This window comes from Chlorocebus sabaeus, chromosome 5 (assembly GCF_047675955.1).
Source record: "Chlorocebus sabaeus isolate Y175 chromosome 5, mChlSab1.0.hap1, whole genome shotgun sequence".
Taxonomy (NCBI): Eukaryota; Metazoa; Chordata; class Mammalia; order Primates; family Cercopithecidae; genus Chlorocebus; species Chlorocebus sabaeus.
The window spans coordinates 69,440,126-69,459,304 of NC_132908.1; the positions used below are offsets into that span (position 1 = coordinate 69,440,126).

The window sequence follows — 19,179 nt, forward strand, 5'->3', positions numbered from 1 at the left end:
CTCCCAAAGTGCTGGGATTACAGGTGTGAGCCACCGCACTCGGCCAGTGATCTCTACTCTTAACTTCAAGATAATCTAAAGGAACAAATGAGATAATAAATGGAAAAGTATTTTATAAACTTCAAACGCTAGACCTTTGAGTATTTTTATTAAAAAGTAACAAAAACAGCACTATACAGATAGCTTTATATAGTAGTTTAAGACACACAACCTTAAAGGAGACAGTATGGCTCCTCTTGGAGGAGCATATCAGTACCTAGGGAGTTTTTCTAAATCCAAAATGCGCTAATCCCTACTTTGAGGATTAATGCTATATTGACTGGGATATCCTCCTGGTGTGTTGGGTTAGAAAAACATTGAGAATCATTGACTTAAGGATTCTACAGGTAATAAGTACTGAAAAGGATTGTAATGATATCTTCATCAATTTTACTATCGTTTAAAATGTTCTTAGTCAACATTGTTGACTACACATGATACACAGTGATGTGTTTTTTGTTTGTTTGTTTGTTTTTTAATTGGGAACAGAGTCTTGTTCTGTCACCCAGGCTGGAGTGCCGTGGCACGGTCTCAGCTCACTGTCAGCCTCTGCCGCCGGGTTCAATCGATTCTCGTGCCTCAGCCTCTGGAGTATCTGGGATTACAGATGTGCGCCACCACGCCCAGCTATTTTCTTATTTTTTTTTTATTTTTAGTAGAGACGGGGGTTTCACCATGTTGGCCAGGCTGGTCTCGAACTCCTGACCTCGGGTGATCCGCCAGCCTCGGCCTCCCAAAGTGCTGGGATTACAGGCGTGAGCCACTGCGCCCAGCCACACAGTGATGTTTTTTCCATCACTGTGGCTTAGCTTTGTCCTAGAATTTCACGTAAATGGGATCATATAATATGTACTATATTGTGCCTGCTGCCTTTGCTTAGCAGAATGTTAGCTTAGAATGTGTTTGAGACTCTTATGTTGTGTATAACTGGTTCTGTTTTATTCTGATAAATATTCCATTATATGGATATACCATCATCCATTTACCTGTTTATGGACATTTGGATTGTTTTCAGTTTTTGACAGTTATAAATTAAATTTCTATGAACATTTTATGTACAAGTTTTGGTGAAGATACATATTTTCATTACTCATGGGTAAATACTTAGGTAAACATTGAGTAGATTTGCTGAATTATATGCTAAGTGTATGTTTAACATCATAAAAACCTGCCAAACTGTTTTCTAAAGTGGTTGAACCATTTTTATTCCCGTGGGCACTTTATGAAAGTTCAGTTGTGCTATGTCATTGCCAAGTCTTGGTATGGCAAGTCTTTAATTGTAGCCGTTTTTGTGGTATCTCATTATGGTTTTCTTTTTTTTTTTTTTTTGTAACTGCAGTGATCTGTCATCATGGTTTTAATTTGGTTTTCCCTGCTAACTAATGATATTAAGCATCTTTTCATGTGCTTACAACCATTTGTCTGTTTTTTCGAGAAGTGTTTGTTCTAATATTTCAGCCTTTTTTTTTGTTTACCCACTTTTTTTTTTTTTTTTTTTGAGACGGAGTTTTGCTCTTCTTGTTCAGGCTGGAGTGCAATGGTGCGATCTCGGCTCACCACAACCTCTGCCTCCCGGGGTGCAAGCGATTCTCCTGCCTCAGCCTCCAGAGTAGCTGGGATTACAGGCATGCGCCACCATACCTGGCTAATTTTTTGTATTTTTAGTAAAGACAGGGTTTCTCCATGTTGGTCAGGCTGGTCTTGAACTCCCGACCTCAGGTGATCCACCAGCCTCGACCTCCCAAAGTGCTGGGATTACTGTCGTGAGCCACCATGTCCAGCCTTTTTACCCACTTTCTAATTAAGATTGTCTTATTATTGAGTTGTAAAAGTTACATACCCTGAATGCAGGTCCTTTGACAGATATGTATATTGAATATTTCTCCCTTTCTGTGGCTTACCCTTTCTTCCTTTCTCTTTCTCTTTCTTTTCTTTTCTTTTCTTTTCTTTTCTTTTCTTTTCTTTTCTTTTCTTTTCTTTTCTTTCTCTTTCTCTCTTTCTCTCTTTCTCTCTTTCTCCTTCCTTCCTTCCTTCCTTCCTTCCTTCCTTCCTTCCTTCCTTCCTTCCTTCCTTCCTTCCTTTCTTTCTTTTTCTTTCTTCTTTTTTCTTTCTCTTTCTCTCTCTCTCTTCCCCCCCCCCCCCTTCTTTCCTCCTTTCCTTCCTCACTCACTGCAACCTCCGCCTCCCAGGTTCAGGCGATTCTCCTGCCTCAGCCTCCCAAGTAGCTGGGATTACAGTCATGTGCCACCACACCTGGCTAGTTTTATATTTTTAGTAGAGACAGGTTTTCATCATGTTGGCCAGGCTGGTTTCAAACTTCTGACCTCAGGTGATCCTCCTGGCTCAGCCTGCCAAAGTGCTGGCATTACCGGCATGAGCCACTGTGCCCAGCTGGCATGCCTTATTTTCATAATGATGTCTTTTGAAGAGCAAAAATTTTAGACTTTGATAGAGTCCAGTTACCAAGTTTTTCTTTTATACTTCCTGGTTGTGTGTGAAGTCTCTCTGTTTAACCTGTTTGCAAAGATTTTCCTCTGTGTTTTCTTCTGGAAGATTTTTAGTTTTAGCTTTAACTTTTAGGTTTGTGATCCATTTTTAGTTAATTTTTGTGTATTGTGTGCGGTTAGGATTGAGGTTAATTTTTTTGCCCCATGGAGAGATATAGTTGCCAGCACCATTCATTGAAAGACTATCTTGTTCCTATTGAATAACTCTGGTCTCTTTGTTAAAAATCACTAGTGCATATTTGTATGGGTTTATTCCTCAACTTTTAGTTTTGTTTCATTCTATTCTTTTTTTTTTTTTTGAAATGGAGTTTCACTCTTGTTGCGTAGGCTGGAGTGCAATGGTGCGATCTTGGCTCACTGCAACCTCCACCTCCCGGGTTCAGGCGATTCTCCTGAGTAGCTGGGATTACAGGCATGTGCCACCATGGCTGGCTAATTTTGTATTTTTAGTAGAGATGGGGTTTCTCCATGTTGGCCAGGCTGGTCTCAAACTCCCGACCTCAGGTGATCCACCCGCCTCGGCCTCCCAAAATGCTGGGATTATAGGCGTGAGCCACCGTGTCTGGCCTGCTTCAGTATATTCTTAAATTCAGTTAGTTCCACATTTCCCTGATTACTATAGCTTTGTAGTAATTATTGAAATTAGATGGTGCACATTCTGTTTGTTGTTGTTGTTTTTTGTTTGTTAATTATTTAGGCTGTTTTATGTCCTTTGTTAACTTCTTTTTTTACTTTTAAAAGATATTCATGACACTAATAGCATTATTTTCTGTGATTAGTTTATTTTTTCCTCATCACATTTTCAAAGTATATGCAGTGTACTGAGATGATTACAGTTTGTCGAATGTGTTTTAATCTGACAGTTGGTCTTCTCAATCTCTCATATTTTGTTGAGTTGAGCTATGATTGTGACCATATTTATTTTTGTTGAGCTATGTGGTGTGTAAGAGCAGTTGAACAGAAAATATCTATCTTTTTTTTTTTTGAGATGGAGTCTTGCTCTGTCACCCACGCTGGAGTGCAGTGGCCGGATCTCAGCTCACTGCAAGCTCCGCCTCCCGGGTTCACGCCATTCTCCTGCCTCAGCCTCCCCAGTAGCTGGGACTACAGGCGCCCGCCACCTCGCCCGGCTAGTTTTTTGTATTTTTTAGTAGAGACGGGGTTTCACCATGTTAGCCAGGATGGTCTCGATCTCCTGACCTCGTGATCCGCCCGTCTCGGCCTCCCAAAGTGCTGGGATTACAGGCTTGAGCCACTGCGCCCGGCCAATATCTATCTTTTTTAAGGTTAGGCATAGACCTTTCCTTATTACTTTAAGGATTGAGTAAAGATTTGAGTTGTATTAGTTTCTGAGATATTTTGATATTAGTGATGGACTTTACATATTTAGTGTATTCTTTGTCTTATGTTGCTTAATGTAATACTTAGCCATTTTTGTTTGTAGCCTTTCCAGAAATGTACAGAGTTGAGAGGTCTGTATGTAATAGCTTTGCTGAAGCTTAGCAAGCTTTGTTTAGCTTAGCTGAGCTGAATTTGGGAAGTCTTGAATTCTTAAAAACTAGTCAGAAATTTAAATGTGAAGTTGTGTGAATAGTTTTGGTAGTAAAAAATGTGAACATCTCTATTTAATGTCTTTGCATATCCAGAGGATGCCAGCCCCCATCAGATTGCGGGAGCTGATCCGGACCATCCGGACAGCCCGAACCCAAGCTGAAGAACGAGAAATGATCCAGAAAGAATGTGCTGCAATCCGGTCATCTTTTAGAGAAGAAGACAATACATACCGATGTCGGAATGTGGCAAAATTACTGTATATGCACATGCTGGGCTACCCTGCTCACTTTGGACAGGTAGGCTGGGCTGAGACTACATGTAGCAAGGGTATTCTTTGACACTGTTGCTCAGGGATTGTCCATCTTTTTCTGGTGGGGAGGTGCTTTTGATAGCCTTGTAGTCTGATTTTTGTGGAACTGAGGGTAAGATTGAGAGAACAAGCTGCAGATCCAGAAAGGCATGATACTGCCATCAATTATCCTTTCCATTGGGAGTCTGATTATGCGGATGAGAGAATATTTTGATGGTGACAGCCAGCTTGCTTAAAGATTGACCAGGATTATGTGATTGTTCGGCCACAGTGCCTGGACTATAATGAATATTTAAGAAAATGTTTCTTGCTGGGCATGGTGGCTTGTGCCTGTAATCCCAGCTACTTGGGACACTGAAGTGGGAGAATCACTTGAGACCAGGAGTTTGAGATCAGCCTGGGCAACATAGTGAGACCCTGCTCTTAAAAAAAAAAAAGAAAATAGCCTGGTGTAATAGAGCATGCCTTTAGTCCCAGCTGCTCAGGAAGCTAAATCAAGAGGATTTCGAGTTTCGAGGCCTCAGTGAGCTATGATTGCACCACTGTGCTCCAGCCTGGGCAACAAAGTAAAATCCCATTTCTTTCTTTCTTTTCTTTTTTTTTCTTTTTCTTTTTTTTTTTTTTTTACAAAAGGGCTTGCTAAATGTCGTCTTAATTATTTTCTCTGGGCACAATGTTATGTGGAGAAGTTCACAGTATTTTTTTTTTTTTTTTTTTTGAGATGGAGTTGTTTCGCTCTTTTTGCCCAGGCTGGAGTGCAACGGCACGATCTTGGCTCACTGCAACCTCCGCCTCCCGGGTTCAAGTGATTCTCCTGTCTCAGCCTCCCGAGTAGCTGGGATTACAGGCACGTGCCACTGCGCCTGGCTAATTTTGTATTTTTAGTAGAGACGGGGTTTCTCCATGTTGGTCAGGCTGGTCTTGACCTCCCAGCCTCAGGTGATCGACCTACCTCGGCCTCCCAAAGTACTGGGATTACAGGCGTGAGCCACCGCGCCCGGCCCACAATATGTTTTTAAGGAAATTAGGTGGTTGCCAATTGGTGGTGTCTATTTTGTTCTAATTACTTTGTGCCTTGATTGCTATAACTTGAGCAGATCTGGCTGCTGATTGTCTCCCATGCACAAATGGTTACTATTTAATATGTCCAGTGTGGGTTTTGAGAATGATAGTCTCAATGATAAGTCCTTTCTTCTTTCCATGTTTGTATTGTCATAAGTGGAGTTTAGTCACGGAAAAGGAAATAGTGAGTTATTTTTTATCTCATATTAATGCTATTAAATTTTATTTTAATAATTTAAGAATTGTATTATATGCTAAATAGTCTCTCTAAGGAACATACTGCAAAACTGAAAGAAAGAATGTTTAACACTATCAGGAAAGATAGCCAGCAGCTTATTTTCTGTTTAGGTCAGTAATTTCAGTGGAAGGAGATCTCCTGCCCCCAAGTTAAAACAAAAAAGTACTGGATTTAATGTTACCAGACTGACTTGGGTTTTGTGCTTATCTTCGGGTTTGGAGTAGGGTCAACATCTTTAGAAATATATGATCGAGAGTGGGAGTCCATTAGTTTCCCAAAGAAAAATTGATGTGTTAGTATCAGAGGAAAGGGGACTGGATCAAAAGAAAAGGGGCCAGGCAGAAGCAACTACCGGTTCATCAATATATTCACGTATTTGGTTTGGGACAGAATTAGTGTCATAATAGTATTCTTCTCTTTCACAGGAATTGTTTCTAAAATATAATACATTCTTTGAAATATATTTCATATTTCATTCATACAGTGTTAGAAGTGGAATTAAACCCTGAAGCTCTGATGTTTCAATTATAAGCTTTATCACATCAAAAATTGATCCAGGTGGTTATCCATATAGTACGTGCCATAGTATAAAGCAGATTGATGCCCATGTGTTCTTGTTGATTGATTTTAAGTATTAGGTTAGATTTACAGAAATCGGATATATTAGAAATTGGGCTATAAAAAAGTCTAGTGAGGGGGAAGACTCTTAATTCCTCAGTGATAACCATTATTAACATTTTGTAAGCAGTACATTTATATATTCCCGATTAAGTTCTTTAAGAGCATATTCTTTTTTTTTTTTTGGAGGCAGGGTCTTGCTCTATGGCCCAGTCTGTGGCTCTGTGATGGCTCACTGTAGCCTCAACCTGCTGGGCTCAAGCTCTCCTCCTACCTCAGCCTTTCGAGTCACTGGGACTGCAGGTGTGTGGCACCACACCTAGCTAATTTTTTTTTTTTTTGAGATGGAGTCTCGCTCTGTCACCCAGGCTAGAGTCCAGTGGCGTGATCTCAGCTCACTTCAACCACCTCCTACCGGATTCGAAAGATTCTTCTGCCTCAGCCTCCCAGGTAGCTGGGAATACAGGCGTGTGCCACCACACCTGGCTGATTTTTGTATTTTTTGTAGATGTGGAGCATTACCATATTGGGCAGGCTGGTCTCGAGTTTGTGACCTCCTTATCTGTCTGTCTCGGCCTCCTAAAGTGCTGGGATTATAGGCATGAGCCACCACGCCAGCCCCAGCTAAATTTTTTTTTTTTTTTTTTTTTTTTTTTTTTTGAGACGGAGTCTCGCTCTGTCGCCCAGGCTGGATTGCAGTGGCGGGATCTCGGCTCACTGCAATCTCCGTCTCCCGGGTTCATGCCGTTCTCCTGCCTCAGCCTCCCGAGTAGCTGGGACTACAGGCGCCCGCCACCACGCCTGGCTAATTTTTTGTATTTTTCAGAAGAGACGGGGTTTCACCGTGTTAGCCAGGATGGTCTCGATCTCCTGACCTCATGATCCGCCCGCCTCGGCCTCCCAAAGTGCTGGGATTACAGGCGTGAGCCACTGCACCCGGCTCCCCAGCTAATTTTTTGAGTCAGAGTCTCACTCTGTTGCCCAGGCTGGAGTGTACAGTGGACACCACAGTCTTTCTACTCAGCTCACTGCAGCCTCGACCTTCTGGGAACCACACCAGGCTAATTTTTGTTTTTTTTTGTAGAGACAGGGCTTTACTGTGTTGCTCAGGCTGATTTTGAACTCTTGTGCATAAGCAATCCACATGTCTTGGCGTCTCAAAGTACTGAGATTATAGGTGTGCACTACCATGCTTGGCCAGCTAATTAAAAAAAAAAAAAATTTGGGCTGGGCGTGGTGGCTCACGCCTTTGCCCAGCACTTCGGGAGACCGAGGTGGGCGGATCACGAGGTCAAGAGATTGAGACTATCCTGGTCAACATGGTGAAACCCCGTCTCTACTAAAAATACAAAAATTAGCTGGGCATAGTGGTACGCACCTATAGTCCCAGTTACTTGGGAGGCTGAGGCAGGAGAATCGCTTGAACCCGGGAGGTGGAGGTTGCAGTGAGCTGAGATTGTGCCACTGCACTCCAGCCTGGCGACAGAGTAAGACTCCTTCTCAAAAAAATAAAAAAATAAAAGAATTGTAGAGTAGGGATTCTGCCACATTGCCCTGGCTGGTGTTAAACTCCTGGGCTCAAGTGGTCCTTGGGCCTCAACCTCCCAAAGTGCTGTGATTATAGGTGTGAGCCACAGTCCCATTACTAAGGGCAAATTCTTGAATTTGGAATCAGAGTAGATACAAGATTTTGGGGGATATTTCATTTTGTAAAAAAATCTCTATATATTTTCTAAGATTCATTTCTTTAATGTGTTTAAATAGAATGTGCTTTTAAGGTTAGGTGGCATTTTGGGGTATTTTGGGACTTAATTATTTGATAAAATATTTAACTCTTAGGTAGAAAGTGTAAATGCTCAAGAAAACTGCTAAAATTGTATCATAAAATATTTTTCTGAATGGGACTAGGAATCATAATTTTAATTTCTTGTTCTGTTTCCTCTGTTTAAATGAGTCACCATCTTGTTCATATCAGTAATTTGGTACCCCACCCGTTGGAATTACCTTTATAATACACCTGTGAAAGGTTCATATCTAGGTTTTGTCACCTGCATGTGTGAATCACAGTGCTGTTTTCATCTAGTGTATAATAACAGCCACTTTTTTTTTTTTTTTTTGAGATGGAGTCTCACTGTGTTGCCCAGGCTGGACTGCAGTGGTGTGATCTCGGCTCACTGCAAGCTCCACCTCCCGGGTTCACGCCATTCTTCTTCCTCAGCCTCCCTGATAGCTGGGACTATAGGCGCCCACCACCATGCCCGGCTAATTTTTTTGTGTTTTTAGTAGAGACGGGTTTCACCGTGTTAGCTAGGATGGTCTGGATCTCCTGACCTTGTGATCTGCCCACCTTGGCCTCCCAAAGTGCTGGGATTATAGGCGTAAGTCACCATGCCCAGCCTACTTTTTTTTTTTTTTGAGACAGAGTTTAACTTTTGTCCCCCAGGCTGGAGTGCAATGGTGCAATCTTGGCTCACTGCATCCTCTGCCTTCCAGGTTCAACTTATTCTCCTGCCTCAGCCTCCGGAGTAGCTGGGATTACAGGCGCCTGCCACCATGCCTGGCTAATATTTGTATTTTTAGTAGAGACGGGGTTTTACCAAGTTGGCCAGGCTGGTCTCAAACTCCTGACTTCAGGTGATCCACCTGCCTTGGCCTCCCAAAGTGCTGGGATTACAGGCATGAGCCACCACGCCCAGCCTGCAGCTACTCTTTAATTGCATTTTATTTGTTAGATGCAGTGTTTATTATGGTAACCAGTAGCTACATGTAGCTATTGACCTCTTGGAATGTGGCTGTTTCAGCTCAGGTGAATCCTAAAGGAAAATAAGGTTTTTTGGGGTACTTGATTTAGTTATTGGAAAACTTTTTTTTTTTTTTTTTTTTTTTTTGAGATGTAGTCTTGCTCTGTTTCCCAGGCTGAAGTACAGTGGCACGATCTCGGCTCATTGCAACCTTCACTACCCAGGTTCAAGCGATTCTCCTGTCAGCCTCCTGAGTAGCTGTACTACAGGCACCCGCCACCACACCAGCTAATTTTTGTTTTTTTGGTAGAGACGGGGTTTCACCATGTTGCCCAGGCTAGTCTTGAACTCCTGACCTCAAGTGATCTACCCGTCTCAGCCTCCCAAAGTGCTGGGATTACAGGTGTGAGCCACCACACCTAGCCTAGTTATTATTTTTTTTTTTTGAGGCGGAGTCTTCACTCTGTCGCCCAGGCTGGAGTGCAGTGGCTCGATCTTGGCTCACTGCAAGCTCCGCCTCCCGGGTTCGCGCCGTTCTCCTGCCTTAGCCTCCGAAGTAGCTGGGACTACAGGCGCCCGCCACCGCGCCCAGCTAATTTTTTTGTATTTTAGTAGATTTCGTGATTTCGTGATCCGCCCGCCTCGGCCTCCAAAAGTGCAGGGCTTACAGGCATGAGCCACCGCGCCCGGCCCCTAGCCTAGTTATTATTGGAAGACTTTTAAATATGTTTTAAACAACCTGGGTATGTGAGTCTACTTTATAAATAGTAAATTTTATGAACTCTAAATACAGTTCAGCTATTTCTTTTTTTTCTTTTTAGTTCAGCTATTTCTGATGAAAATGTACAAATTGAGATGTGCTGTAAGTGTAAAGTACATACTTTTATTGAAACTTTAGTGGAAAAGCAAGTGTAAAATACCTAATTATAATTTTTGTGTTAATCATATGATGAAATGATATTTTAGATATATTGATTAAAGAATATTATTAAAACTAATTTTACCTTTTTAAAAACTTTTTACTGCAGTATCTAATATGATGCTGATAGAAATAAAATATAAGCCACATTAGAAATTTAAAAATTTCTAGTAGCTATATTTTATAAGTCTTAAGTTTTACAGTAAAACTTAAGGGGTAGGGTAGGATGGACACAGTAACGTATGCCTGTAATCCCGGCACTTTGGGAGGCCAAGGTGGGGGGATCACCTGAAGTCAGGAGTTTGATACCATCCTGGCCAACATGGGGAAACTCCATCTCTACTAAAAATACAAAAATTAGCCAGGCGTGGTGGTGGGCGCCTGTAATCCCAGCTACTCGGGAGGCTGAGGCAGGAGAATTGCTTGAACCTGGAAGGTGGAGGTTGCAGTGAGCCAAGATCATACCATTGTATTCCAGTCTAGGTGACAGAGCAAGACTCTGTCTCAAAAAAAACAAAAACAAAAACAAAAACTTTGCCCTTCCTTGCTGTACAAAGGATTTGAGATGGCATAAACTACCAGCATCTACATTAAAGAGAAAAAAATAGTAGAAATTGAAAGTTGGAAAAAGGAAGCATTTAGAGCATAAGGCCTGTGTAGTTGCTGTTGGCGTGACAGCTAGGGCAAGAAAAGAGACAGTCACCTGTTAGGTCGTTGTTATTGCCAAGATGGAAGGACGAAACTGCAGAGAACCAGACTGCCTGGATGTGACTTCTGGCTTTGAGCACGATTTTTAACCTTTCTGTGTTTCAGTTTCCTCATCTGTAAAATGGGGACAGTCTTAATGCCTACTTTATAGTGTTGTTATGAAGAGTAAGATAGTAAGTGTTAGACACATATTTTGTATATAGAAAGCCTCAAACGTTATGCGTTTTACCATTTCCTAAAGGACAGCAATGTTTTTTGAAGCACTGAATTCTAAGAGATTTTTTTATATGGACCTTTGGTCTAGGAGTCTCTTAATAATGTAAGAGATAGTATCCTCAGCATTTTTATAACAAAAGTGGTCATAGATTTCCTGTACTGTGTGTAACCTTTTTCCGTGTGTGGGTTAAGCACAACCCAGAAATATTAATGAATTATCTAAAGAAGTAGGTAGATTGCAGGAGTAGAAAACTGGTGGCTCGGGGCCAGATTCTTCCACAGATGTGTTCTTTCTTTGTCCTGTATGGTATTTAAAATGGTTTCTGCTAGTATGTAAAAACAAAAAAGAATTTCCATAGAAATCTGGATTCCTAATTTCTCTTATAAAAATAATAACATTTGTGAGATGGAAATCTACGTTTCCACATGTCAGTAGTATGCTGCTTCTAGGCTGGGCCTGATTCTGTTTTTCCCCAGTTCCAACCTTGCTTGCTATACCCAATTACCTGTGTAGGATATTCTTCCCTTCCATCTGTGTAGCATAGGACTGCACTTCTTTAGATTCTCTAAATTTTGCAGTGTTCTCCATAAATTCTTATACATCTTTAAAAAAATTTTTTAAAAATTTCCCTTAAAACACAGGATTTTTAGGTCTTACACATCTTTGGAGAAATATATTTGTAGGTTCTTAAGAGCTCTTGTTTCTGTTGCAAATAGTATCCTTTAAAATTTTAAGGCCGGGCTTGGTGACTCAAGCCTGTAATTCCAGCACTTTGGGAGGCCGAGAAGGGTGGATCACAAGGTCAGGAGATCGAGACCATCCTGGCTAACACGGTGAAACCCCGTCTCTACCGAAAAAAAATACAAAAAACTAGCTGGGCGAGGTGGCGGGCGCCTGTAGTCCCAGCTACTAGGGAGGCTGAGGCAGGAGAATGGTGTGAACTCAGGAGGCGGAGCTTGCAGTGAGCCCAGATCTGGCCACTGTACTCCAGCCTGGGTGACAGAGCGAGACTCCGTCTCAAAATAAATAAATAAATAAATAAATAAATAAAATTTTACATAATTATGTTTTAGATCTATAGTGATACAATTGATTTTTAAAAATATTTATCTACTTTGCCACATTATTGAACTTGGTTCTAAGAGTCTCTGTAGACGTCATTGTTTCCATGTAGTCAGTACTACTATTGTCTGCAAACAATGGCAGTTCTGTTTTTTTCCTTTGACATCCTTATACATTTTCTTATTTTCTTATTACAGTGTACAGGTAGTACATTATTGCAAATAAGTGATGATAATAGCCACTCTTGTTAAAGCTGTAAACAAATGCTCTACAGTAATATGTGGGTAATTCATATAGGGTTTAGTAGACACGCTTTTTCACATTAAGGAATTTTTTCTTAAAAAAAAGTGCTTAAACTGGTACTATGCCTTGAAAAGCCTCAGAATTAATGACCAGACCCATAGCAATGAGCTATCCTTAAGCCTAGATTGTGGTCTCCAAATACTACTTTCAGCCCATTTGAAAGATGGCTGATCCCAAATCCAGGGTAAGAAAATGTACAAAATAACGATGTTACTATGCCAGAAAGCAGGGAAGACTGCAAAGATCATGTCAGAAGGTTTCAGTAGTCACCAGAAGAGGCTGTCATACCCCCAAAAGAGATACTTTGAACATTAGTAAGAAGAATAATCACCTGAGCATGATGGCTCATGCCTGTAATCCCAGCAGTTTGGGAGGCCGAGGCGGGCAGATCACAAGGTCAGGAGTTCGATAACATCCTGGCCAACATGGTGAAACCCCGCCTCTACTAAAAATACAAAAAATATAAAAATTAACCGGGCGTGGTGGCAGGTGCCTGTTAATCCCAGCTACTCAGGAGGCTGAGGCAGGAGAATCGCTTGAATCCGGGAGGTGGAGGAGGTTGCAGTGAGCTGAGACTGCGCCACTGCACTCCAGCTTGGGCAACAGAGTGAGACTCCATCTCAAAAAAAAAAAAAAAAAAAAAAAAAAGAATAATGATGGTAGGCGGGGTGCGGTGACTAACACCTGTAATCTCAGTCTTTTATGAGGCTGAGGCGGGCAGATTGCTTGAGCTCAGGAGTTCGAGACCAGCCTGACCGACATGGTGAAACGCCATCTCTACTAAAAATACAAAAATTAATCAGGCATGGTGGCAGATAACTGTAATCCCAGGTATTCTGGAGGCTGAGACTTGAGAATTGCTTGTACCTGGGAGGCGGAGTTTGTAGTGAGGCAAGATCGCACCACTGTACTTCGTCCTGGTTGGCAGTGAGACTCTGTCAATAAAAAGAAGGATAATAATTGTAATTGATTGAAATAAACATTTATATTACCTTTCCTTAGCAATAGTATGGCCTTTCTTCTATATAGAGAAGTTTCTTCTTAGAGCTATAGTCCAACTAATAAATTAAGAGAAGAATTCGAATATAATGATTTTGCAACCCATGATGATCATCAGTGCTGCTAAAGTCACAAAAGAGAGACAACTACCAGAAATAATTATATGCCTCCTGATGAAAGTTCATACCAGTGGCTCTAAGTGGTGCATATTTGCAAAATGAGATCACAACAGAACAAAGCAAAACCTGAAAAATCTGAATTTGATCAAGCCTCCTTAGGTATATAACCCAGATAAACTGTCCAGTATACAAAAAGTACTTAAGCTGGTACTATGCTGGGGTACTACCCCCCAGGTGGATAAATTGTCCAGTATACAAAGACATGTATGTATAAGAGTATTCATTTCAGCAGTGTTTCTAATAGTAAAACATTGCAAACAATCTCTTTGTCCTCAGATAATAGGTAAGTTGATATTCAAAAGTGGGATACTATGTAGCAATGAGTTTTAACTGAATTGGAACATCTTGTCTTGATGTGAGTAATACTCAAAGCTGTTGAGCGAAAAGAGCAGGAATACAGTTTGATATTTGTTTAAAGTTTAAAACATTTAAAACCACCTGTCTCTCCATGTGCAGTAAGAGTATATGGCATGGCAGTCATGAGCAGCAGTTTGGGGTTTTGATTACTTCTGGGATGGAGAAATGAGATTGAGGCCCAGTACACAGAGGGCTTCAGTTGAATCTGCAATGTTAAAAACTTTAAAATAAATAGGGTGAAATGTTAAGATTTGATAAAGCCGCTTGGTGGGTCAGTGACTGTTAAGTGAGTTTTATGTATTTTGAGTGGAATATTTCATCATTTTCTCAAAAGAAAAAATTGGACTCACTAGGAATGTCAGGTTTTTGTTTTTTTGTTTTTTTGTCAGAAGAATGAAAACGCAGACTCTGCTCTATATAGATTTTATGTTGCCAGGCCTACATAGTGGTAGTGCAGCTATAATAAGCTTGCTTTTCAAAAATGATGATTTTAGGTGTGTGTGTATAAACCAGGCAGTTATTTCTGAATATTAAAAAGAAATAGATTGGGTATGGTGGCTCATGCCTATAATCCTAGCACTTTGGGAGGCCGAGGTGGGCGGATCACTTGAAGCCAGGAGTTTGAGACCAGCCTGGTTAACATGGCAAAACCCCATCAATAATAAAAACACAAAAATTAGCTGGGGTTGGTGGCACGCATCTGTAGTCCCAGCTACCTGGGAGGTTGAGGCATGAGAACTGCTTGAACGTGAGAGTCAGAGGAGGTTGCATTGAGCTGAGATAGCACCACTGCACTCCAGCCTGGGTGACAGAGTGAGACTGTCCCTCCTACCCCCCAAAAAAGAGAGTCATCTAGAAAAATTTTGTAAAAATTAAATTGTTGATGTCTACATCAAATTTACTCCATCATAATATCGGCAGGGGTGGGGTGGGGGCGGTGACCCATAGTTTTCAAAACTCTCCTACCTGTTCTGACCAGTTAAGTTTGGGAACCACTTCTTCAGGCACTATATTTGTTACAAAGGGAGCTGAAAACTTCAGTCTCTTAGGCTTGTTGCTAATCTCTGACTAGAATGCTTCTGCTGTGAAGTAAAAGTTTTCCGTTAATTGTGTGGAGTGTGGATATAAAAGCTGGACTGTTTACTCTGGTCTTAAAGTGTCTGCTACAGTTGTGGTTAGAAATGTTTCAGGTGGGTTTTTCAAGTAGCTTTAAGTGGAGTAGTAGTACTCCACTGAAATATTTGAGATTGTTACCTAAGGGGCAGATGCATGTAATGGATTACTTTTTTCCTTCTGTTCTTTAACTCATGCAACAGTGTGGAGTTTTGCTTTTGGAGATTTGGAGATTGCTGTGGAAAAATGGATGCCCTCCTTTTGTGTGCATCTCCCCCTTTGTACTTTTTTCCCCTAACCTTTATCTTTCTTTTTCAACATTTGAAAACTGATAACATTTTTTTGAGACGGAGTCTCGCTTTGTTGCCCTGGCTGGAGGGCAGTGGCACGATCTCAGCTCACTGCAACCTCTGCCTCCCGGTTTCAAGTGATTCTCCTTCCTCAGCCTCCCAGGTAGCTGGAATTACAGGCGCATACCGCCACGCCTGGCTAATTTTTTGTATTTTAGTAGAGACAAGGTTTCACCGTGTTGCCCAGGCTGGTCTAGAACTCCTGAGCTCAGGCAATCCACCCGCCTTGGCCTCCCAAAGTGTGTGGTGTGAGCCACTGTGCCCGGCCTTGATAACATTCTTAAAGATTAAACATGGTATATTCTCAGCACTGTTGCTGGCCACTTAAGTATAAAGTGTGATCAGAGTTAATCCATCACTGGAGTGTATATATCAGATGCTATTTCCAGTCATATAACCTTACGTTTTCCCTTAGATTTGTCACCTTCAAAAAGCAAATGCTTGTTTTTGAAGCAGAGTCCCTGTATAAATGGGGGGACTATTGAAATATTGCTTGCCCCTTTAACTTTTAGTTTTTCTTTTTGCAGTTTAGGTTTTAGGTAAGGGTTTTTATTTTGTTTTTTTGCTTGTTTTTTTGGTTGGTTGTTTAGTGTTTCCCCCTCTTCTCTATGACTGCTGCACACAGAGAGAGGGTGCAAAGTTTAGGTATGTCTTAAACAAATGTCACAAAAAACAACAGCTTGTATTCATCAGTCACTGATGACTTAGTGTGTCTATCTTAAAACTTTACCCGACTGAGCAGCCACTGCTGCTGCTGCCACAATGCCAGGTTCCAGCCTCAGTCACCCTCCACTGTCCAGGGCCCCTCTGTCTTGGTCCTGGGACCCTAACTCCCTGCCAGCCCCAGTCCCAACACCATGTTGGAGAAAAGTGTGGAGGCAGTGGCTGAATTGGGCACCAAGGACGTGAAGGAGAAGGTGGAGGAGAAGGCAAGCCAGAAAGAGTGAAAGAAGGAAGTGGTGGAGGAAGAGGAGAATGGGCCCAAAGAGGAAGATGATGATGATGAAGGGCCCGAGCTGAAGAGAGCTGCTGAAGAAGAGGATGAACTGGATCCATAGTAGCAGAAGACAGAATGGGGCATTGGCATGCGCCCCTGCCAACAGGCTGGGGATGGGAGGCCTCTCTGGGCCTGGAGGTTGGGTGGGAGCAGACAAGTCCAGCCACTCTTCACCTGGCTCCCTGCTCGGGGCCCTGCACCAGAGCCCCCACCCTCTTCTTTCTACCCAGCTTTCTCATTTCCACCTCTCCAGACACTGACCCCTCCATCCTCACTCTGCCATTGTTCCACCTCCTCACCTGCTCCATCTGAGCTCCCCAGCTGGCCCCAGTTGCTCCTGTCTCTTTGTTTTCTTCTTGCCTCCCTCCTGCCTAACCTCTGCATCCCTAGCCTCATGTCCTGCCCCATCCCTATCAGCTGCCTGGGATCTCCCTCAGATTCCCTCCTTTCAGACAGCACCAGTCTGGGGGTGGGACCAAACCCCACAGCTGCCCCCCTCCCCTCCCTTTCTTGTATAGTTTTTTTTTTTTTTTTTTTTTTTTAGACGGAGTCTCGCTCTGTCGCCCAGGCTGGAGTGCAGTGGCCAGATCTCAGCTCACTGCAAGCTCCGCCTCCCGGGTTTACACCATTCTCCTGCCTCAGCCTCCCGAGTAGCTGGGACTACAGGCGCCCGCCACCTCGCCCGGCTAGTTTTTTGTATTTTTTTAGTAGAGACGGGGTTTCACCATGTTAGCCAGGATGGTCTCGATCTCCTGACCTCGTGATCCACCCGTCTCGGCCTCCCAAAGTGCTGGGATTACAGGCTTGAGCCGCCGCGCCTGGCCTAGTTTTTTTTAAAATTATAAACAGAGTTTGGCTCTTCTGCCTAGACTGGAGTACAGTGGCACGATCTCAGCTCACTTCAACCTCTGCCTTCCAATTTCAAAAGATTCTCCTGCCTCAGCCTCCCAAGTAGCTGGGATTACAGGCACCCACCACCACACCTGGCTGATTTTTGTATTTTTAGTAGAAACAGGGTTTCACCACGTTGGCCAGGCTGGGCTCGAACTCCTAATCTCAGGTCATCCACCCGCCTCGGCCTCCCAAAGTGCTGGCATTACAGGCATGAGCCACTGCTACCAGCTGCCTTTTTTGTATAGTTTAATAAAGAAACGGTCATCCTTAAAAAACAAACAAACAAACAAAAAAACACTTGACCCTAAAACCACAAAGTAGTATTAATGCCTAAGAGTATGTCCTATTCCTAATAAAATGTTTTTGGATAATTCATTTGTGCAATGCTTAGGGTTTGTCAGAAGTAGGATTGAATGAGTATGATGAAAATTCTGATATCTGATTCTTGGAACATTTGCTTTCACTACTAAAATATTTATAGAATTATGAAATGAGAAGCTTGAAAAACCAGTTTGAAAAAGAGTAAGATTTGTTTGATAATATTTTAGCTTCTGATTTTCTCATTCACCTTAGTAAATTTTCTGTTTACATTGTAAAGATGACTTTCATCAACTTCTGTTTCAGAAATTGCTTTTTAAATTTTAATTGAACGTGAAGAAGAAAGGGAAGGTTTGTTACTTACATAATCTTTTCAATTTCACAAGGCATTTATGTTTTCCTTTTTGATCCTGGTTATTTTCCTTGGAGACTTCTTTGAAATGCTCGTGATAGTATTCAGCTAACTTTAGATGTTTTTAATGCAGGTACATTGAGAAAGCAATTTTTAAATAGCTTGAAACAACTCTGTGGAACTGTTTTACTTTCCTCAATTTCACTTTTGAATTTAGTAGATAAATTCGTAATGAAAAGTAGTCTCACGTGATTTTAACTTCCTGTTACACAGGTCTCCATTTGAGCCCCTTTCCTTGGGATGTATGATTCTAAAGGGGATCATGGTTTTTAAAACTCTTCCTTGTTAGTCTGTCTTGTGTTCGCCCTTTGCATACTGCTGTAGAGGTAATATTTTGGCCTTTTCCATGTTTGTCAAGATGGAGTGATAAAGTATGTCAGTGATTTTGAAGGTGTTTCAAGAAAGGCCAGGTAGAGGGACAAACTAATTTACAAGATCTCTTGAGCCGTAAGAAGCTATTTCTATCAATGATGTAAAGAAGAAATCATGTAAATCATTTTAGCTTAATTCCACTACTGAGTTTTCCTGTTTTTTGTTTTTTCTGGATTAGATTCCTAAACCCTTGCCCTCTCCCATAGTACTTGGATCAAGCTCTAAATGTACTTGATTCACATACTTTCCACATTATATTAAACTTAGTTATTGCCTCTCTTTTTTAAAATTAATTATACATTCCTTATGGTTAGAATGGGTTGGTGTATTTCCAGTTACTAAGTTTTTTAATTCCCAAAATGGAACCATAGCTTAAACACACGTTAGGTGCTCATTTAATGTAACTTGGAGATTAAGAATTTGATTTGTTAATCTCTTATTACAATACTTCTAGTTTATGTTTGTTTGAATCTGCAAAACTAATGTAAAACAGATTATTTGAATGGCAAGTATCATGGGGCTTTGCTAAAATGATCTGTTCTTGAACTTGATTTCTATTAAGATATGCAAAGGTCTTAAATCTTTGCCTTCTAAAAAGATGTAGGTAGTTTGGCCGGGCATGGTGGCTCATCCCTGTAATCCCAGCACTTTGGGAGGCTGAGGCGGACGGATCATCTGTGGTCAGCAGTTCGTGACCAGCCTGGCCAACATGTTGAAACCCTGTCTGTTCTAAAAATACAAAAAGAAAAATTACCTGGGTGTGGTGGTGAAGGCCTGTAGTCCCAGCTACTTGGGAGGCTGAGGCAGGAGAATCGCTTGAACCCAGGAGGTGGAGGTTGCAGTGAACTGGGATCGCACCATTGCACTCTAGCCTGGGCTACAAGAGCAAAACCCTGTCTCAAAAAAAAAA

At 41.7% G+C, this 19,179-nt stretch overlaps 2 protein-coding genes across 4 annotated transcripts in view; both read left to right on the top strand.

Annotated features, from left to right (window-relative positions):
* Positions 1–19,179, top strand: part of AP1G1 (adaptor related protein complex 1 subunit gamma 1) — an 88,270-nt gene that overhangs the window by 22,831 nt on the left and 46,260 nt on the right. For all 3 annotated transcript variants that reach the window (XM_073015543.1, XM_007993750.3, XM_073015544.1), the window contains exon 2: positions 4,193–4,396. In XM_073015543.1, coding sequence (XP_072871644.1) covers positions 4,196–4,396 — 201 coding nt within the window. In that variant the 5' untranslated portion in view covers positions 4,193–4,195. The remainder of the gene's footprint in view (positions 1–4,192; positions 4,397–19,179) is intronic.
* LOC103233177 (uncharacterized) lies at positions 12,921–18,455 on the top strand. Its single transcript, XM_073015691.1, is given in 2 exon segments — positions 12,921–16,416; positions 18,448–18,455. Coding segments are annotated over 2 exon segments (291 nt in total). The 5' UTR covers positions 12,921–16,133.